This window comes from Pelobates fuscus, chromosome 5 (genome assembly GCF_036172605.1).
Source record: "Pelobates fuscus isolate aPelFus1 chromosome 5, aPelFus1.pri, whole genome shotgun sequence".
Lineage (NCBI taxonomy): Eukaryota > Metazoa > Chordata > Amphibia > Anura > Pelobatidae > Pelobates > Pelobates fuscus.
Window position 1 is genome coordinate 338,691,364 of NC_086321.1, and position 19,649 is coordinate 338,711,012.

At 38.7% G+C, this 19,649-nt stretch overlaps 1 protein-coding gene across 2 annotated transcripts in view; it reads right to left on the reverse strand.

Moving 5' to 3' along the window:
- Positions 1–19,649, reverse strand: part of MYH7B (myosin heavy chain 7B) — a 47,034-nt gene that overhangs the window by 19,094 nt on the left and 8,291 nt on the right. Inside the window, exons 4-17 of one of the 2 annotated variants that reach the window (XM_063455770.1) lie at positions 19,417–19,560; positions 18,272–18,428; positions 17,900–17,927; positions 12,670–12,766; positions 11,605–11,628; positions 9,945–10,037; positions 9,176–9,239; positions 8,314–8,412; positions 7,345–7,448; positions 5,802–5,940; positions 5,318–5,436; positions 3,744–3,893; positions 2,224–2,394; positions 1,331–1,510 (exon numbers count right to left, since the gene is read on the reverse strand). In XM_063455770.1, coding sequence (XP_063311840.1) covers positions 1,331–1,510; positions 2,224–2,394; positions 3,744–3,893; positions 5,318–5,436; positions 5,802–5,940; positions 7,345–7,448; positions 8,314–8,412; positions 9,176–9,239; positions 9,945–10,037; positions 11,605–11,628; positions 12,670–12,766; positions 17,900–17,927; positions 18,272–18,428; positions 19,417–19,560 — 1,569 coding nt within the window. Of the gene's footprint in view, positions 1–1,330; positions 1,511–2,223; positions 2,395–3,743; positions 3,894–5,317; positions 5,437–5,801; positions 5,941–7,344; positions 7,449–8,313; positions 8,413–9,175; positions 9,240–9,944; positions 10,038–11,604; positions 11,629–12,669; positions 12,767–17,899; positions 17,928–18,271; positions 18,429–19,416; positions 19,561–19,649 lie in introns of those variants that run through there. The other variant, XM_063455771.1, reaches the window with a different exon arrangement.

Consider the following 19,649-nt stretch of genomic DNA (forward strand, 5'->3'; position numbering starts at 1 on the left):
ACTACTCAGCCTTTGACAGGATACCCCGGAGAGCTACAGATCTCCATGGATACCCCCAGAGCCTAAACATTGCAGACACCAACCTGCAGATGACCGAAAGCGGCAAGCCCACCATGCTCAGGCTACACCTCGGAGGACCGCAGTGAACAACGCAGAATTACACTCCGACAACCCGTGCTCCGAGCCCTGCTCTGAAGGACGCTTGCTTTCCACTACACAGACACCACAGAGCAGGTATCGGGGTAAAACTGGACTGCCCCTCTATGAAAAGTCTTGGACTCACTAGGATGCCGACTCTCTCCCACGGAGGCAGCTCGGGGAGCCCCGATCCACCAGGGTGACAACCACACATTTTCCATCTACTACTATACTGCATAACATGTTTATAAGCGACAGCCTCACTAGCATGGTTAATCTAATCTAACACTGTTTCATAGCGACTACCTAATCCTAATAAAATGATAGTAATGTTGTTGTCCTAGCTTGAAAATTAACTGATAATCCACTAAACATATTATTAACCCTAGAGGTACCTAGGAATGTCATATGCATGTCTAGAATGAAACAAAACTTGCTGTTTCATGTAAAAAAAAAAAATGTGCTGTATCAAATGCCACTCATTGAAATGCCATGAATATGCCTGCAGCTGCTGTCGTGGCCCTGCATGCTTGTCTGTTACTTATATGCACATGCAAAAATAAAGAATTGAAAAAAAAAAAAGGCTGTCCCACAGGCCAGTAGAGGCTCGTCCATAGGGGCAGCTGGGCCAGGGCCCCCCTAATTTCTGTTGCAATTAATTAATTAAATTAATCGCTTTTTCTTTTGTTTTTTTTTTTACTTTTTTTTTGTGAATACGTACACCTTTACGATATGTATGTTTGGCCAAACATGTGTGGCTTATGCTCTGTTAATTATTACTACTCATTAGCGTTCCCAGTGCCTTAATTTCGGTGAGCAAATATGCTGCTGTAAAAGGCGGGCCTGCCCTCTGACTTGTCATAGGCTGCTAGCAGCAGGGGGTGGAGTTGGTAGAGCTCCATTTCCCCTGACGCAGACTTTTTGCCTCCATGCCTGCTGCATTGTCTAACCTGGTGCTCCTCTTTCTCTAAGGAGGTTGAATACAATGCAGCAATGTGTAAGCAGGAGGGCTGGGGGACAGATGTCAGACAATGTCTCTTCACTTTTCACACTGTGAAGCCCTCACTGCCATTGAAACACTGCATGCACGAGAAGTGAAGGGGTGGATGAAAGAAGCTGTATGATCACAGAAAGCGATAGTGTGTGAAAAAATGCTCACAACATAGCGGCAAAATACTGAAAAAATACGTACCACTCCAGCATAATGGACCAGCTCAAAATGAGGTTCGTATCTGCGTTTCTTGTCGAGTTTCGGCTTCTGGAAGTTGGGAGACTTTCCCAAGTGATTGTCATAAAGCTTTGCTTTGAAGCTCATATCTGATGCCTTGGGGAACATACATTCTTCTTCCAAGATGGACAGGATACCTAAAGGCTGGTAGAAGAATGTGAGTCAGGAGATCAGCCCATATTTAGATTTAATCCACATCCAAATACATATATTTACATTTATAGATTATGTACACGTTATATTAGGTGTAGATAGTACGCTAAAATCTTACTTTCCTTAAACCTTCCAATGAAAAAATATCTAATTAATAATAGATTAGCATTTTTACATTTCTCCCTCCAACCCATGCAAGTTCTGTTTTGACATTATTCTACCATTCTCCCAAGCCACCTCTCATCACCTTACCTTCCCACTCTCTCTTCCAGACAACTTTTCCAACCTATCTCTCTGCTACTTCCTGAATGCTTTCTCTATCTCTCTGCACCCACACACACAAGGTTTTGATCTTCTACATCATGCCCATTCTTCATTTCCATCTGTCTTATTCTTCCTGTACCATTCTTGCACCATCCTTGTCCTCTTCCTGGACAATTTACACATACTCTGCACTACCCTGTCGAATTTTCCTGACCATCTCATTTATTTTACCTGACCCACACCAACCAGCCATTGTTCTCCACCATTCAATCATCTTTTCACAGATAACTCTGTCCTCCACACCAGACTTCCTTCTTTGAACAATCCCACCAACGTTTCTGCGTGTATCACTACTTCATCCTACGCATTACTCCACATTTTGTGCCATCCAACACAGATTGCATCTGTTCACATTATCCATGTTTTATTGCAGATGGTACCTTTTCTATTAGGTCAATGCAAGCTTGAAGGTCCAACCCAAAATCAATAAACACCCACTCGATTCCCTCCTTCTTATATTCCTCCTGTTCTAGGACAAACATGTGATGGTTGAAAAACTGTTGCAGTTTCTCATTGGTGAAATTGATGCAGAGCTGTTCAAAACTGTTATACTGTAAAAAATAAAAAAAAATAAAAACACTGTTAATGACAGATAACGGCATGGTTTCAATATTACATTCAAAAGAGAATTTTAATAATAATAAATAAAAAAAAGAAGAAAATCTTGAAACAAGCATTTATAAATCATTAAAAAATAGAGACATACAGTGTGAATAATATGATTTTTTTTTCTGAAAATCACTTACCGGTAATTTGAAACTTATTTTAATGTTATTTACACCTGTTATATTAGGAAATCCCTATTCTGAAAAAAACTGCAATTTGACCTAAGTGTGGAATAAAAAGCATCAAAAAGATAACTGACCATATACCTTATTTTATTCATATTTTGACAAACACATTGTGAAAGTACAACAGAATTTGTGCAGTATTTTTATGCTGTTTTAAGCGCATTCCTCCCCATAAAAGTCAGTATGTTTTATATTACAATATAATAACCAAATATGTCTGTAATAACTGTTTGGGACCAAGTGTGTCACATCGTAATCTAAAGACCACATTAAATAAAAGTCAAGAATCATTTTTTTTTATACAATAAAATATGCCATGTTAATAAAGATATAAAAAAAAGAAAATGAACCGCCATGTTGCTGCCGGCCCTGTGAAGACCCGCCTCAGGCAAGGTGGACAGCAGCTGGAGAAAGGCTTCACACAGACATGGGCTGTGGAGGGGCTTGTCCAAGCCCGGGCAGGAGTGCTCTGAGTGGGATGAAACACGAAGCGGACAGTGGATCACCTTGCACCGCCTGACTTTTCACCACAGTGCCATCTTGCAGTCTTACACAGTACCTGACTGGCTGACTAGCACCAATGGGACTGCGACCTGTCGCTGATGGGCATAGGTTGAGAGACAGGAAGCCTTCCTGCATCTCTCCCAATAACGCATACAGACTCTTCAGCTGGCAAGTCTCCAAATGCTCTAACCAACCCAGACTCTCACTCCTATTACACAAAGCCCCGCAAGGTGGAACCACATCTCCCTAGACAGGCACTTAGCATTTTTTTTAACTTGTCTCAAAGTCTTAGTTACACTCATGTGCCTTACCTGCTTAAACCTTGCTTTAATCTAATATAATATAAAATTGTGCATGTTTTCTCTGGTGCCCCAAAAGTTAAGCGTGATGTTATGCCTGAGGATTGCCATTGGGGTGCCTCAGGTGTGTCTGTAATAACCTTATGCAATGCAAAAATTATAATACAAAATAAAAATAAATAAAAGAAAATAAAAGAAAATCAAACCATACGGAACATGAAATCAATTTTGAATGTAGGAAAATGCTTTTTTGTATATTGCAGATTTTTTTCTTTTCTTTAACGTTAGGCTGAATAGAAGAATTACCTCGAATATTTCAAAGCCGGCAATATCCAGGACTCCTATGAAGAACTGTCTGGATAGTTTTGTGTCCAGCGTCCTGTTAATTCGACTAACAAGCCACTTGAACATGCGGTCATATGTAGCCTTCGCCAAAGCACCAACTGCAAAAACGACCTACAAAAGAGAGAGTGTTGGGAAAAGGTTCGCAATTAATAATAGACACATTAATAGCCACTCAGCTACAGAAAAACACAGCATCCCTCTATTGTCTTATCATCAACGTAACTGTGTGATGATGGGCTTCATTCACTGATTTGATATTCAGTTTATGCCTAACAACAATGTAGCATCAGCTGATAACTAATTTGAACCACTGAACATGTGCTTCTTTGAAAAATGGCAAATAAAGTAACTAGCAATATACACATAAATAAAGTTAGCTGTTACCTTTTTTATCTCACATGACTAGTTAGCAAATATACATTTAGGTAATGTCACCTGTTACCCTTACTATGTCGCACGGTTGGCTAGTATCATTTTACTGTCAATATACACATACATAATGTTACCTTGCCTTTCTATGTCGCACGGTTGGCTAGTATCATTTTACTGGCAATATACACATACATAATGTTACCTTGCCTTTCTACGTCGCACGGTTGGCTAGTATCACTCTACTGGGAATATACACATACATAATGTTACCGTGCCTTTCTATGTTGCATGGTTGGCTAGTATCATTTTACTGTCAATATACACATACATAATGTTACCTTGCCTTTCTATGTCGCACGGTTGGCTAGTATCATTTTACTGTCAATATACACATACATAATGTTACCTTGCCTTTCTATGTCGCACGGTTGGCTAGTATCATTTTACTGTCAATATACACATACATAATGTTACCTTGCCTTTCTATGTCGCACGGTTGGCTAGTATCATTTTACTGTCAATATACACATACATAATGTTACCTTGCCTTTCTATGTCGCACGGTTGGCTAGTATCATTTTACTGGGAATATACACATACATAATGTTACCGTGCCTTTCTATGTCGCACGGTTGGCTAGTATCATTTTACTGGCAATATACACATACATAATGTTACCTTGCCTTTCTATGTCGCACGGTTGGCTAGTATCATTTTACTGTCAATATACACATACATAATGTTACCGTGCCTTTCTATGTCGCACGGTTGGCTAGTATCATTTTACTGGCAATATACACATACATAATGTTACCTTGCCTTTCTATGTTGCATGGTTGGCTAGTGTCATTTTACTGGCAATAAACACATACATAACCCTATCCTTCCCTGTACTCACTACAGCCCCTATCCCTCACTGCTCCCACTGCAGCCGCTATCCCCCCACCGTCCGTATGCCCTCTGCACCTACTACAGCCCAAAAGAGAAGTCATCTCTTGAGGCAATATAATAATGGGATCAGTTTGTATCTGAGTTATCTAAACTTTTATGAGCATTGGTCATGGCCTGAGCCTAGACTCAGTTGATAGAAGGAAAACAAAGCTGAGGGTTTATTATATCAACAAGACTTATAACAACACACGTATGGAACTGCAAGGACTTACCTGTTCCACATTTTGACCTTTGGTCACATATTCATTTCCAATCTTAACTCTTGGGTGGAGTAAACCTTTAATGAGGTCAGCTGAGCTGATGCCCATTAGGTAAGCCGCCTTGTCAGCACCTATACAAATCAATATACTGCAATCATTTAAATCTCAGTGTCTAGATTCAATGTACATTTCACAACATTGAAATTCATCAAATAATTACCCATGGCAAAATAACCATTTTACCAATTATTTTGCCAATTAAGTCAAATTCAACATATATTTCATTAAGTTCTTTAAAATGCATTTTTTTGCACTGTTTCCAATGTTTAAGTTGTGAAATAAAACGGATATGTAGATACTCTATATTGCCCATTTTCAGCCCAGTACTTCCGATAACAGTATGGCCGCCCCCTAACTCGGTTGACCAGGATGGTCAAGGTCATGTAATGATAGCAGGACAACTGTTGGACAGTCATTAGAAAAGATACACACTCACTTTCAGTGCCTTCGGCTTCTGCCTGCTCCTCCCTCTGCTTCTGCTTAAACTTCATATTTCCAAAGTGCATGACGGCGCCTACTATTTTATAGCTGGCTGTCTTCTCATCTTGACTGAAACCAAGAATGTCCATGGCGTGCTGGAGAAAGACACCATATTGTAAATCGTGTATCGGTGCATATGCGTTCCTGGCATAAGTTCCCTACATAGGATCATGTTGCATATGCTTGGAGAAAACTAGAAATTTATCAGAAGTCCTATAGAATGTCGAGCTATATTTATTGTGTTTTTATTCTTACTTCAAGTCGTCATTATCTGCATAAGCCCCTGCTTTGCATCCCAGTTTTTTATAAATCTTATTGGATTGGCAACACATTTTTCAGTTGTACAATTTTACCAGTGACCCAATCTTGGATACAATATATACTAAATTTAAAAAGGAAACACCATTTCCTTTCCTGAACATCAGAGAGCACTCAGTGTTTTGTGTCGGTGAATTTGGACTTTCATGTGATAGTGTACTTATGCTGCCTACTTTTTTTGTTTTGTTATGTTTTATCCTTAATTTTCAAAGAGCCAGGTGTCACTGTTACATCCACATTCACATGTTATAAGTTGTCGATATAAGCGTTTTACATGATGTGTATATTGGTGAATATATAAAATCCTTGAACAGCGACTCAAGGCCAGATTTTTTTATATTTATTATGTTTTTATTGAATAGTTTGCTTAAAGCATGTTACAGTCAATTGGTTGAACAGTACAACTTTCGAAAAAACATTGTGTCATATAGTAAAAGTTTAACATCATGTTAATATTAGCACATGAAAGGTGGCTTTCGGCCCGTCCGTGTGTAAGCATCATGTCCACCCAAATGTTCCTACGTGGATGGGGGTTGTCATGTGGCAGATAAATACCTCTTGGGACGTAATGTTGTAGAACTTAGATATTTGAATTTTTTTTGGGGGGGGAGAAGGCCAGATTTTTATCAGTATATAAGAACATAATGGAACATATTTATTATTATTCTCGATGCCTTCTTTAGACAGATAACGTGTTCAAATGACACCAGTGTAATAACACAGAAATTAGAGAAGAAAGAAGGACATATGCCAAGAAAACAATTGATAGATAATTGTAAAAGATGGGTTGTTTGTCCTATTAAAAAATCAGTCTCACGTTCCTTTGTAAATTTCTGCCATGGTTTGTTAAAGGAAGCCATAGTCTGGTGGACTTGAGCAGTCAACTTATCCATGAGATGTTAACCATGGACCTTATACCCTACTTTGGTCATACCGGGAACCTCTGCGTTTAGCTGACTATTTTTTTCTAATGAAAACTACATTTTGGTCTAGGCATCCATAGGTAGTCATATAGCCAATATTAACCCAGAAGGCATTTATTGATGTTTTAACAAACTATTTAAAGAAGATGGCTCTATTTTGCTACTTGGGTGGATAACATCTATTCCAGTTTTATTATTACTACATCCTTGCACAATAAACATTGATTATTGTCTTGTTGTTTGTGATGTGGTACTTACATCAGTGGCCATGAGTTCTTCTCCATCGTCCAGGTTATCGACGGTTGTTACACCTTGTGAGCAGAAGTGGTAATCATAGGGATTGGTGGAGAGCAGCAACATGTCTGTAAGATAATCTCTGTATTAGTCGGGGAGCTTAAGAAATATCTCAACAGAAGTGGTAGAAGTTTTAAAAAGCAATTCTGGAGCAATTCAGGAGCAATGTTCTGAAGGTGTTACATTCCGCTTGTTTCCATGGAGGTTGTTTCACTTAAGATCTGTGACAAAGAATAGCTCATCATACATAACCTACCATTAACTTTCCACATTACAAGAGCAGTTATAATTTCTTCATTACTAAGTTAGTATAGCAGATTGTGTAAACCCTACTGTCTAAGAAAACAACGTATCATATACAAGCCTTGAACACGCTTATTGCTAGTTTTCATGTGCCACCATCTCAACAGGTCTTACTGATGTCTAATGTTTTTTTTATATTGCCATTTGTGTTCCTGACATATACATACAAGTGCTTATTCTTTCTGAACACCAAAAAAAAAAACACAACAAACAACAACCCAACCCATACCCAAAAAAGCTATAAAATAAACGACTAAGGGGAATATCCAAAGCAGAGAGGATCTTGATGGCAACTAATTTCACCTAGGGTAGAATGCTGACCATACAAAATAAATCACCACTTCCTAAATGTGCGGTATATTATAAATAATACAAAGGTAAGTTATATAACATCATTTAAAATCCACAGTCCAATCAATTTAAAAAACATAAAATTAACACTATTTATAAAGACCTTTCAGTCTTAATGATCGGTCAAATACTAGTTAGTTCAAAAACGTGCGCAGACACTAGATGGCTATTAAACCAGAACCACAACAAGATGTTATACGAGAAGGAATAGGAGTGCTATTTCAAGCCAACATTTGCTTAGACCTTCCGTCATGTCTAAACATGCTCGCTCAAACTCACCTTGAAGTTCTGGCTTCTTTCCAGATAGGATCTGGTAATATATATGGTAACTTCTCTCCCCGGGCTGCTGGAAAATCACTCTTGATTTTTCCAAGAGGTCTAAAAAAAAAAAATTAAAGGGTGTAAAATAAAAAAAAAACAAGAACATTTTGTAGGATGTGCATCAGAGGCTTAGCTTCTTGACAAACCAATAACTCAACAATGATTAACTCACCAACAGAAACAAGAAGGTGTTATCCCGGCATCTGATTCGTGAGCTAGTTTTTAGGAATAGGTGCAACCTGATCTTTAATTTTTAGGCACGGTGTTAAATAACTAAGGTTTAGGACAGCCTAACTAAACTTGTGCAGAACCAGATACAATTATTTTCCCCCCGAGTTGCACAGAGTTCTAATATGCATCTGCACGGACATTTCTGGACTTCAGCTGAACTCATATTCTACAGAAACTCTGGCTGTTCAACATTCCTACAATTCCTACAGTTCATTCGAATCTGGTAGCTCTCCACAGACTTAGTAGTATCCCTAACACTTGAAAATTTGAAGCTCTGGCAATTCCAAGGGAAACTGCACCAAAATGCACTTTAGTCAAGATTAGATTAAATAAGAGGTGACCTATCATCTAACAATACAATCAATTTGGGCTTCAGGTAGTTTCAGTAATACTAACTACTGGAGTTTAAATTAAGATTTCACAAACATTTAAAACTAGTTTAGTGTCAGCATCTCCATGGTAACCGTATTTATTGAACGAAATTGTCTGTCTGGTATGACCAATTACATGACTGCTAATTCACATGATTATAATTCACAGTATGTCATCTTTTTTCTGTGCTACAACTTCTACAGTGCTATATACTTACAAATGTCAATGTCAGCCGAAGCCAACTTTCCAGTTGGTCCAAAATGTATTCGGATAAACTTTCCCTGCGAAACAGAATTATGTTAAATATTTTATAAATAGGCATCAACTCTCCTAATGCATTGACCTCAACATACATGTTCTCCACTCTTCATATACAGATATAATCCCCCCTAACGCCATGACATCATTGACCACTTACCTGGGTCCCACTGGGCACCATCTTCTGCAGCGCAGCTTCCAGGTTATACTTGCAGGAGTATTTGGTTAGCTCCACTGAGCTAAGCAGGGCCATGCATGACCGCAATCATTAGCTGAAAATGGCTGGACCAGACATTCGGTTTCTCCTGCAGGAGATCAGAAGCAGCTCCGGTGCCCATGACACCCAGGTAGGTTTTCAAACCATTCTGAAACGGTTTGTTTCGGAGGAGTGCAAGAGCACATCTAGTACCATAACCACTACAGCTGAAGTGTTCAAGGGGAATGGAGCGCTGCTTTACACACTACAATCAGCTGTAGCAGTTATGGTGCTTGAAACATCCATTAAATGCGTACAGTGAGCTCCACTTGAGATCAGCTATCCTCAGCAGATTTCCATGAACTTATCATGGAACTGTGCAGGAACTACAAGACCTGCATAGTGTTTGGCTGACAGTAAGCGGAGGACTTCATTTTAAATAAAATTCAATTTATTCTGATTCCTGTGTTTTGGGGTCTAAATTTATTCTACACACATTTTCGTTGAAAATATATACCCAGAAACTACTTACGAAACGAGAGGAATTGTCATTTCTCAGTGTTTTGGCATTGCCAAAAGACTCCATTGCTGGGTTAGCCTCGATGATTTGATCTTCCAAGGTCCCCTGCAAAGAATTGAAATGTGAGATGGTGTTGTTACGTGTGGCAAGGCAGCAATGGTAGCCAGCCGTTCACTAAAAAATAAAACTTTAAACATATGATTGTTAGAAAGAATACTATATTACACATGCGCAAAAACAGTGATATCGTCAAAGAAAAATTAACTTGTATGCATATTTTTTAGAGCTTTGGAGAATACAATTTCCTCTGAGCTTGCATTACAAGCCAGTATTTGGGGAAATGTCAAAATTCACTAACAAACCCTTACCCTAGACAAAAGCACCGATTTCCAGATCTGTTTTATTTATTTAACAAATGACGATACATGGAAATAGACAGAGAATACTTATATCTCCAACAATACAAGATTTTTTTTAAAACTCATAGAACCTTTAAAGTATTGTAGTAGTGTCTGTTTCCTGATGTTTATATCTGTAACAAAGTCTTTATGCCTCTACAAACAGTGATATGGAATAAATTAAATCTATATAAATAGATCTTTAATAGATTGGCTTTGTAGGGTCCATAACTGACAGGGTAATTTACCAATGCGAGATTTCAAAGTGGATTTCAAATTTAAGGCCAGAGTAGCCAGACTAAAAAGTACAGCATATCATTTTTCCAGGCTGCCCTTAAATGCCCAATCCACAGACAACAATCTTGTTGAAGTGCTTTATGTGTGAATAGTGTGTCCTTTTTATTTCATTTTACAAAAAAGCAGATTTCAATAGAAATTGGCCCTTTTATAAATTAACCGTGAAACACCCCACTGGCTGTCAATCAAACAGACAGTCCTGTTACTTCCTGGTTGATTAGCTCAGTGGCCTTAAACTGAAGAAGCAGATAATTGCCCAGATCACCTACCTTCCAAAGACTTCTCATTGAGATGCATTAGGAAGTCTGTGATTGGACAGCCACAGAAAGTCTGGGCGGGGGTAGAAGGGGAGGGCTTGCAAAGGCAGCACACAAGAGATCTGCAAGCTTTAGCAAACTGTTTTTAGATACACCCCCAATGACAAAATGCATAATTTAATGCATACATGTTTTCATTGGGATTATATCTACTAAACAGTAATTTCTGTTTGTTTCTGGGCAGTTGAGTGTCCCTTTAATGACTATTTCCACATCCACTTCAGACTACGACTTCTCTGTATGTTCATTGGAACAGAACTGGATGATCCCTAAATCCTCAATTGCCTGTGATCCTAGAGACTGGATTAACAAGGAGCTAGAATGGAGCCATCCAGTTACAGGATAATACGATATAGTTTTATTCATTTAATTATATTTTTCAAACTTTACGAAATAGTTTTTTGTTAAATGTAGGGTATTAGTAAATATCATATAAAAAATAAAGGGTCCCTTAACCCCTTAAGGACACATGACATGTGTGACATGTCATGATTCCCTTTTATTCCAGAAGTTTGGTCCTTAACCCCTTAAGGACACATGACATGTGTGACATGTCATGATTCCCTTTTATTCCAGAAGTTTGGTCCTTAAGGGGTTAAGGGGTTAAAAGTGACTGACAATTTTTTTTTTAAATTTATGCTTTTTAATCCACAGACTTACCCCAGTTTTTGTAGCCGGACCTTGCTATAAATTTAAAGAAAAACAAATAAAATGTTTGATTGTGGTGACTGTGAAATATTAGCTCCCGTGAGCGTAAAGAAAGTTAAAACTGAATGTAAATTCTAAAGCTGCCACAAACAAGGATGAGTTATACTGTATAAAAAGCAACAAAGGGAAAGAAGCGTTATGCAAAAGAAGTACAATACAATTGGGATTCGTAAAAACACAGCCAAAACGATCAACTAAAAAAAACATAGATAAGAGGGGGAAAAAACCATCATGAATTAATCAAATTATATGAAAGGGAAAAAGAAAAGCGCTAGGAATTTGCAAAATAGAAAACGCTAAACAGTTACAAATTTACATGGAAAGAAAGCAGATAGTAGAAACTGGAACAGATTACATCCAAATTTAATTACATTTGCAAAGAGATGTAAATCATGAATTTCTGTTTTTTAGTTGCGAGAAGGATAAAGATTTAACGGTTGGTTGTAAAAATTCAGAGAAAGGATGTTGCTTTAAAAAACACACACACAAAAAAAACCACAAAAACCACCATAACAAGACTAAAATTCAGTTTAAAAAGTGGAAAAAATGAATTTTGCAAAATGAAAAAAATCGAATAAAAAAACAAACAAAACGTAATGATCTTGAGTTACATGGAAAAAGCTGATGACAGCGAGTAAAGAAATTAAAATAGTCGGGTAAAAGAAGAGTAGATATTAATTGAAAGAAAGCAAAAAGCCGTTTTTAAAAATAAAAGGATCATTTTTGTAGGAGTTTTAGTGAAAGGATGTTTGTAGGCATTAGGAATTGGTATTTAAAATCAAATACAAGATTGTTGGGTTTTTTTTCTAGGAAATGGAAGTGAGATCCCGTATTGGGGTCAAGAGGTTATGAAGAAAAGAAAAACACATCAATCCATGGGAAAAAAGCATGATAAAAGATAAAAAAAATTAAAAACAAGATGTAAAAAAAAAAATCAAGAATAAAAAAAGCAAGGGATAAAAAGAAAAAAGGTAAAATATCACTCCAAGGGCAGCGCTGCCCGAAACGTAATCTTACGCTCTTCTTTCCGATCCCTTCCCCAAGGGCTGCCACTATGGCAAAGTACTGAATTACACGTTTCGTGTTAACAGTTTTGCCTGCACCGGATTCTCCACTTTGGGCAACAGAAATATGTGAATCGGTTAAGAAACAGAGATATAAATGTGAACAGTAAGAATTAGCAAAGATAATATTGTATAGATTTTATAGATTCTAGAATCCAGTTAAAGAATTAGCAAAGATGATATTGTATAGATTTTATAGATTCTAGAATCCAGTTAAAGAATTAGCAAAGAATTTTAGTAATTCAGACAGGGAGTAAAGATCAATAAATTATGATTCAGAACTAATCTCAGCATCACTTTTTCATTATGCCTTCACATACCTCCCAAGTGTCCTATTTAGTAGATAAAGTCAATATTTTGGGCCCAAATCCCTCTGCACCTCTTTTCTATCATATCATTCCTCTTTTCTAGCAGCTCCATATTGTTGATGTGTCTGAGTGTATAACAGAGCTCCGCAGCAATAATACTCACAGTAATGTGTATTTAAACTACAATAAATGTGTTTAGAATAAGATACATTGTTCTTGTTCCAAAATAACATTTTAGTTTCATATATTGTTATCAGTAAGTCACCTACAATTTTCAGATAGACCTGCCCGTGGCAACACCCCCACACACACCCCAAAAAAAGTTAAACAGTCCCTTCTCGTCCATTTGAAATGCTGGGAGGTATGCTTCGATTTGTTATACACACATATCTGGTCTAGAGATCAAACCCACAAATATTTTGCTACAGTTGAGGAACACTTTAAAGATTCATTAAAGTGAATGTGAATATAGCTCTCCAGGCCACACAATGGAATCCAGCAGGACCCGTCGGCAGGTTGGCCAATGCCCATGGGCGTCCGCAGGGGGGGCACTTGCCCCCCCCCTGGATTTTTCAGCTTGTTTTGCTAATTTTCGTGTAAGATTTAAAATGAACTGCAATACGGCGCCGGCCAGTAGGTGGCGCTGTGTATGGAGAGAGACAGGGATATGAAGCTGCATCTATCCCAGCTTCTCTCTTACTGACTGAAGCCGCAGGGGAGCAACACATGCAGGCAGAGACAGAGGGATGGGGGGTTTAAAATAGCCTATAGATTAGGGGAGTGAGGGATGGGGGAGATAGCCTATATATTAGGGGAGTAAGGCATGGGGGGGGCAGCCTATATATAAGGGGAGTAAGGCATGGGGGGCAGCCTATATATTAGGGGAGTAAGGCATGGGGGGGCAGCCTATATATTAGGGGAGTAAGGCATGGGGTGGGGCAGCCTATATATTAGGGGAGTAAGGCATGGGGGGCAGTCTATATATTAGGGGAGTAAGGCATGGGGGGGCAGCCTATATATTAGGGGAGTAAGGCATGGGGGGCAGCCTATATATTAGGGAAGTAAGGCATTGGGGGCAGCCTATAGATTAGGGGAGTAAGGCATGGGGGGCAGCCTATATATTAGGGGAGTAAGGCATTGGGGGGCAGCCTATAGATTAGGCTAGTGAGGCATGGGGGGGCAACCTATAGATTAGGCCAGTGAGGCATGGGGGGGGGGATGCTATAGATTAGGCAAGTGAGGCATGGGGGGGGGCAGCCTAGAGATTAGGCAAGTGAGGCATGGGGGTGGGGGCTAAATGAAGAGTTAGCAAGGAGCCGGAAGGGTCTGCAAGGAGCAGGGGCAGCAAGGATCAGGAAGGGTCTGCAAGGAGCAGGGGCAGCAAGGGACAGAAGGAGCACAAAGGTAAAGGAGCAGAAAGAATCAGAAGGAGCACAAAGCTAAAGTAGGAGAAGGAGCAGAAAGGGTCTGCAAGGAGCAGAAAGGGCCTGCAATGAGCAGAAAGGAATCAGATTGAGAAAGGAGCAGAAGGGCGCAAAATAAGCAGAAAGGTAAAGGAGCAGAAGGAGCCAAATATAGAAGTGAACCCTCCACTTTATTCTGGACACCACATCATAAGGCTTTGGTACATGGGCCTGGCAGGGAAACTCTGGACCTTCTCATCTCCCCAGGTAAAATAAAATATTAGTGTTAATGTGTTCACTTTTACTGAGTGTCAGGAAGCACAGAGTGCTGCTGGGTAGGGGTGTTGCTGATTGGCTAGAGCGGTCAGCTGGCACTCTAAGCCAATCAGTAGCTCCCCATTCATAAAAAAGTTTAAAAAAAATATGAATCGGGAACTAGCGATTGGCCTAGAGCGTCAACTGTCAACTCTAGTCAATCAGCGGCACCCATGCCTGACGTAAGTCTGCACTTCCTGACACTCCGTTTCAGATGCCGAATACCACTGAGGGACCTAGAGCTGGAGGAAGCCTTTGGGGTTAAACCATTTGAGAGCGGTTTAACCCCTTCAAGAAAAGAGCACCCAGGGGCTTCCTGGCATCATAGCATTTTCATTTAGATGAAGTTGTTATGGTGACCAGAGTGTTCCTTTAATTTGCTTAAAGGAACACTATAGTGTCAGGAATACAAACATGCATTCCTGATACCATAGTTGTGAAAACGCTATTCACCCTGGCTTTATATGATAATGACTATGCTCCTCCCCTTCATGACACTGTCAGGGGCCAAGCATAGATGTCATTACAATTATGCCCCCCCCCCCCCCGGAAAAATTTCTGCGGACGCCCATGCCAAGGCCATAGTTAATACCACACCACGATGAATGCCGAAGCTCTGGTCAGCTTGGTAGAACCTTCATGATCCTGAGTTTGAAGTAAGGATTTTCCTCACAGGCTTAGGACCATGGAAAATCTTTAATTCATTGATTATTTAGCGGTGTCTGCCCAAATGGAGCAGATTCAAGGCCAGTTTCCCTAAATTTTCTATCTACCTAACTGTTCACACAAGTACGAGATACACAGTCATAGCCAACCAAAGCAGGCAATCAACTATGTAAGAATACTTGTTTGTGGCATGAAACAGACAGACAGAAAGACAAACAGACAGACAGAACGACAAACAGACAGGCACAAGACTGATTCATTACAAACCGTAACAACCGTAAAATATACAATAATAGTAATAGTGTCAAATTAATTAACTGGTCACTTTCATTGAAATGGCTAGTGGAATCAAGCTAGCATATCTCATTTGATAAGTGTGTACACAGTATTTTTATTCACTTTTTATTAGTCGACTAACTATTAATTAGTCACTCAAAAAAAAAAATATATATATATATTCCAATCTACATCATAAATCAATCCTCTATATATATTTCTGTAAGGTAGATTGGTTTAGCCATATTAGTCCAGTAGACAAGATGTCAATAAAATTCAATCTACTATATACATTTATATAATGTAGATCGGATTAGTCGTATTAGTCCAGGACACACGATGCCTGAACAGCGAGACTATTGCAGTATGCAATGGTACTTTTTTTGTTTTTTTTTTACTAGAGTTCTCGAGTGATTTCCTCTCTTTCTCATGTCTGACCCAAAATTCTTTTGCTTGTTTGTGAAATTTTATAGACAAAAATACGTTCTGCGCCCAGACTCCCACTACTCCTGGGCGGCAGCCCCAATACATACAATAAAACCTCCAGTTATGCAAATATGAATAGGCATTTGGGATGGCTTTTAAATGTTGTGTTTCAAAAGTACAACAGTACAAAAATGTATCTTTGCATACTGCAATACCCTGGTTAATTTGCAATTATATATATGTATACATATTAATGTATATGTGTATATATTAATATGTATATATATATTTGAATATTTGCAAGCATTTTTTTTCTCAGTGACAATTAAGTGTATAAAAGGCTAAAGCCAATTTTTTTTTTTTTTAGTAGATCACCATACTAAAACATTACTGTTGGTAGGCACCTAAATGTGTGACAGGGAGAATAAACAGGTCCTACAACTGGCACGCTTATTGAACACACCACTACACAAGTGTAGAGTAAGACAAATAGAACCTCATTTGAAGTTTTTAAATTGATTTTAAAGAAGATCTTTAGTATACATCATTTATTTCCATTCTTCTTAAAGGGTCGCCTGATAATCCCAAGGGTAGAAAGGCTGTGATCTAAAGTACGGTGTATTTTTTTATACAACCTTAATAGCCGCTATCAGTTTTGGTACCAGTTCCCTTTGGGTGTTGGGTTACGGGGACTGACAGCTCTGATAAATTGCTGTGCTTTATATCACAGCAGTCGCTCCCCATTGTTCCACAATGATTTCACTGCTATAAATAGCTTTAGCTGTTGGCACTAAACAGTGGCCCAAGATAACAAAGAGTACGGACAATGATAGTATTATAGCTGCTGCAGGATAATGGCCAAGCTTAATGCCTTATCTTGCGTTTACCTAATTAGGCAATGACGCCGGCTGGATCTGTGAATGGTGCCTGGTAGAGCACCCTTCTTAATTTAGCCTCTCCCTGCAAGCTAATCAGGTTTAGTGAGCCAATTGTTTAAAAAGTTGGAATGTCTGTTCGTAACTGTGATGGGTAATCTTTGGCATTCCAGATTCCGCAGACTACCTTTCCTATGAGAAACCCAACGATTCTTGTTTTTCAAAAAGGCTTGAATATTTGTCCAATATATTAAACTAAAAAATACAGCAAAACTTAACATCTGAGCTACCTTAGCTTAACTATGGGGCGTTTAGGATGCAACATGGAGGTTTACTAGTTGGACACACAAATACGAATGCACTGAGACTACTTCACTATCCATTGACATGGGGAAGCATCTTCATAATTAAGTCTTCTTTTTATTGAATAGCAACTCTGCACCAGGCTACCAATGATAGGGCCTTGGCACCAAAGGTGATGATGGGTACAAGTCCATACAAGTTGCACCCAGACTTCACTATGCTAAATAGGTCAGCTGATCAATTTTTGAGTAAACAATCAATTTTCAACTCCTTTGGACTAAACTTGAGTTTATCAATGACAACCAGTAGCAGAATGTGGAGTTTTAAAGGCTCACAGTCTGAATACAAAATATTAAAATGTATAGTCACATTTTAATATGAAATATAAAATATAATAGCCTGGCCTTTTATGGATGCCGCCAGGATTAAGGTTAGGCATATATGTTTGTTTAGAGTCAATTATCCGGTACAACTAATACAAATCTAAGTATGCTTTTAGGCAGGGCTCTCAAACATTACAGTACCAAAAATTCTTGATAGCTACGAGATTCTGTATAACATATACAACATAACTGTATAACATATACAAAAAAATACAAAAAAGTACTTACGTGATCAACATGGATTGGTTTTCACGATCTAAAAAGAGAAAAGTAACACATTTTCAGACAAAAGTGAAGCATTTTTCTTGACACAAAAAAACAAACAAAACAAGAAAACTAAATCTCAGTTGGCTTAGATGCATTTTTAAGCCCGTGTTTGCTGAGCTTTGCTGATGCATCAAAATAGTTAAAGGACACAAATGGTATTAAAAAACATTAAATTAATTTGAAGGTAATTAAGTGAACTCAATCCCGTTTCAGCGTTTAAAGTACTTTGTGACTGTATTATCACGGTATTATTGCTAGTCTATGTAATTCCACCTGGATAAGGGTGCAATATCATAATAGTTAAATAAAGTGTTGCACGTCCATGATACTTACTGCGCACCATCTCATTGTATGCGTTATCGGCGATGGAATAGATGTGCGGTGGAGCCTCGGAGCGCCTCTTGCCTCTGTAGGCAGCTACAACAGTTGCAGTGTACACAGGAAGCCATTTGTATGGGTTCACGGTTACACAGAAGAGCCCAGAATAGGTCTATAGAGAGAGGAAAGAATTAAACTCTGATTCCTCTAACAAGCAAGATAGCATTCCCAGATCACCCTCCAAAAAATATTAACCATAAAACAATACGCTGTGAGCACTTTGCCCCAGAATTGGTGTTTGTAAACTCATCACTTAAAGCTTCATGTAATCTTTACCACTGCCCTGCTATTCCTTCTATGCTTTGATGGGGGGGTTGTAGTTCTAGTCATTTTTTGGTCACCAGGTCACCGAACATCATACATATTTCCTGGTCAATAGATATCTTCATCGAGTCATCTAATTGGTGGGCCAAGATGACCTTATGTGCAGTAGATAAGATGGCAGTCAAAAATAATTCTGATCTCAATCTGATCTAACATTAAGCATTGAGAGTTGAAGAACCTACTACCGGCCATCTCTCAGCGGTCGGGGTACAAATGGTAGCATAAGCACCCTTGATTACCAAAACATATTCAACAAATCAACACTTTGCTTACTAATAAGACTGCTCCAAATACAGGCTAGAAGTAGGGAAACTCTCATGAAAATATATTATCTTGCTTAAATGTTAATCATTAAAGGAACACTCCAAGCACCATAATCACTACCATGTGTCATTGTAAGGCGCCAAACTGTTTTATAATGCTTTCACCTCTTGGTGGATGGACTCCCTGCCTCCATTAGTTTCTACAGAGAGCCATAATCTCTATCTGAGCTAAACCCATTGGTGACCATTCTAAACCAGTTAAACTACTTAAAATGGAGAGTGAGTGAACCAAGGCACACCTGGCACCATAATCACTACAGCCAGCTGAAGTGTTTTGTTGTGCTTGGCATGTCCTTTAAAATTCAATGACCCTGAGGTAAAACCATAAGCGAAGATCAAGCTAGAATTTTGTTTTAGCATATTATAGACAAGATTTTAGAACATAAAAACAATACTTCTTCAATCATGGTGTCTCTACAATGCTCCAGAAAAGACATGCTACTGTTATCTTACGTAGATCATCCAGTTGGCATAGCGACGTTTCAGGTTGGAAAGTACTGACGCCTCATTGAGATGAGTCAGCATGGCCATATCTTCAATCATGTCGAACTTTGGAGGATTCATCTGCTGGATGTCATCCTCCTTCACAGTTAGAACCTGATGAGAAATTAATTTCACAGTCACTGGTGGACATGCAATAAAAAGAATATCCAGTATCCTTATAGACTGTAACTCCAATCGCAAGT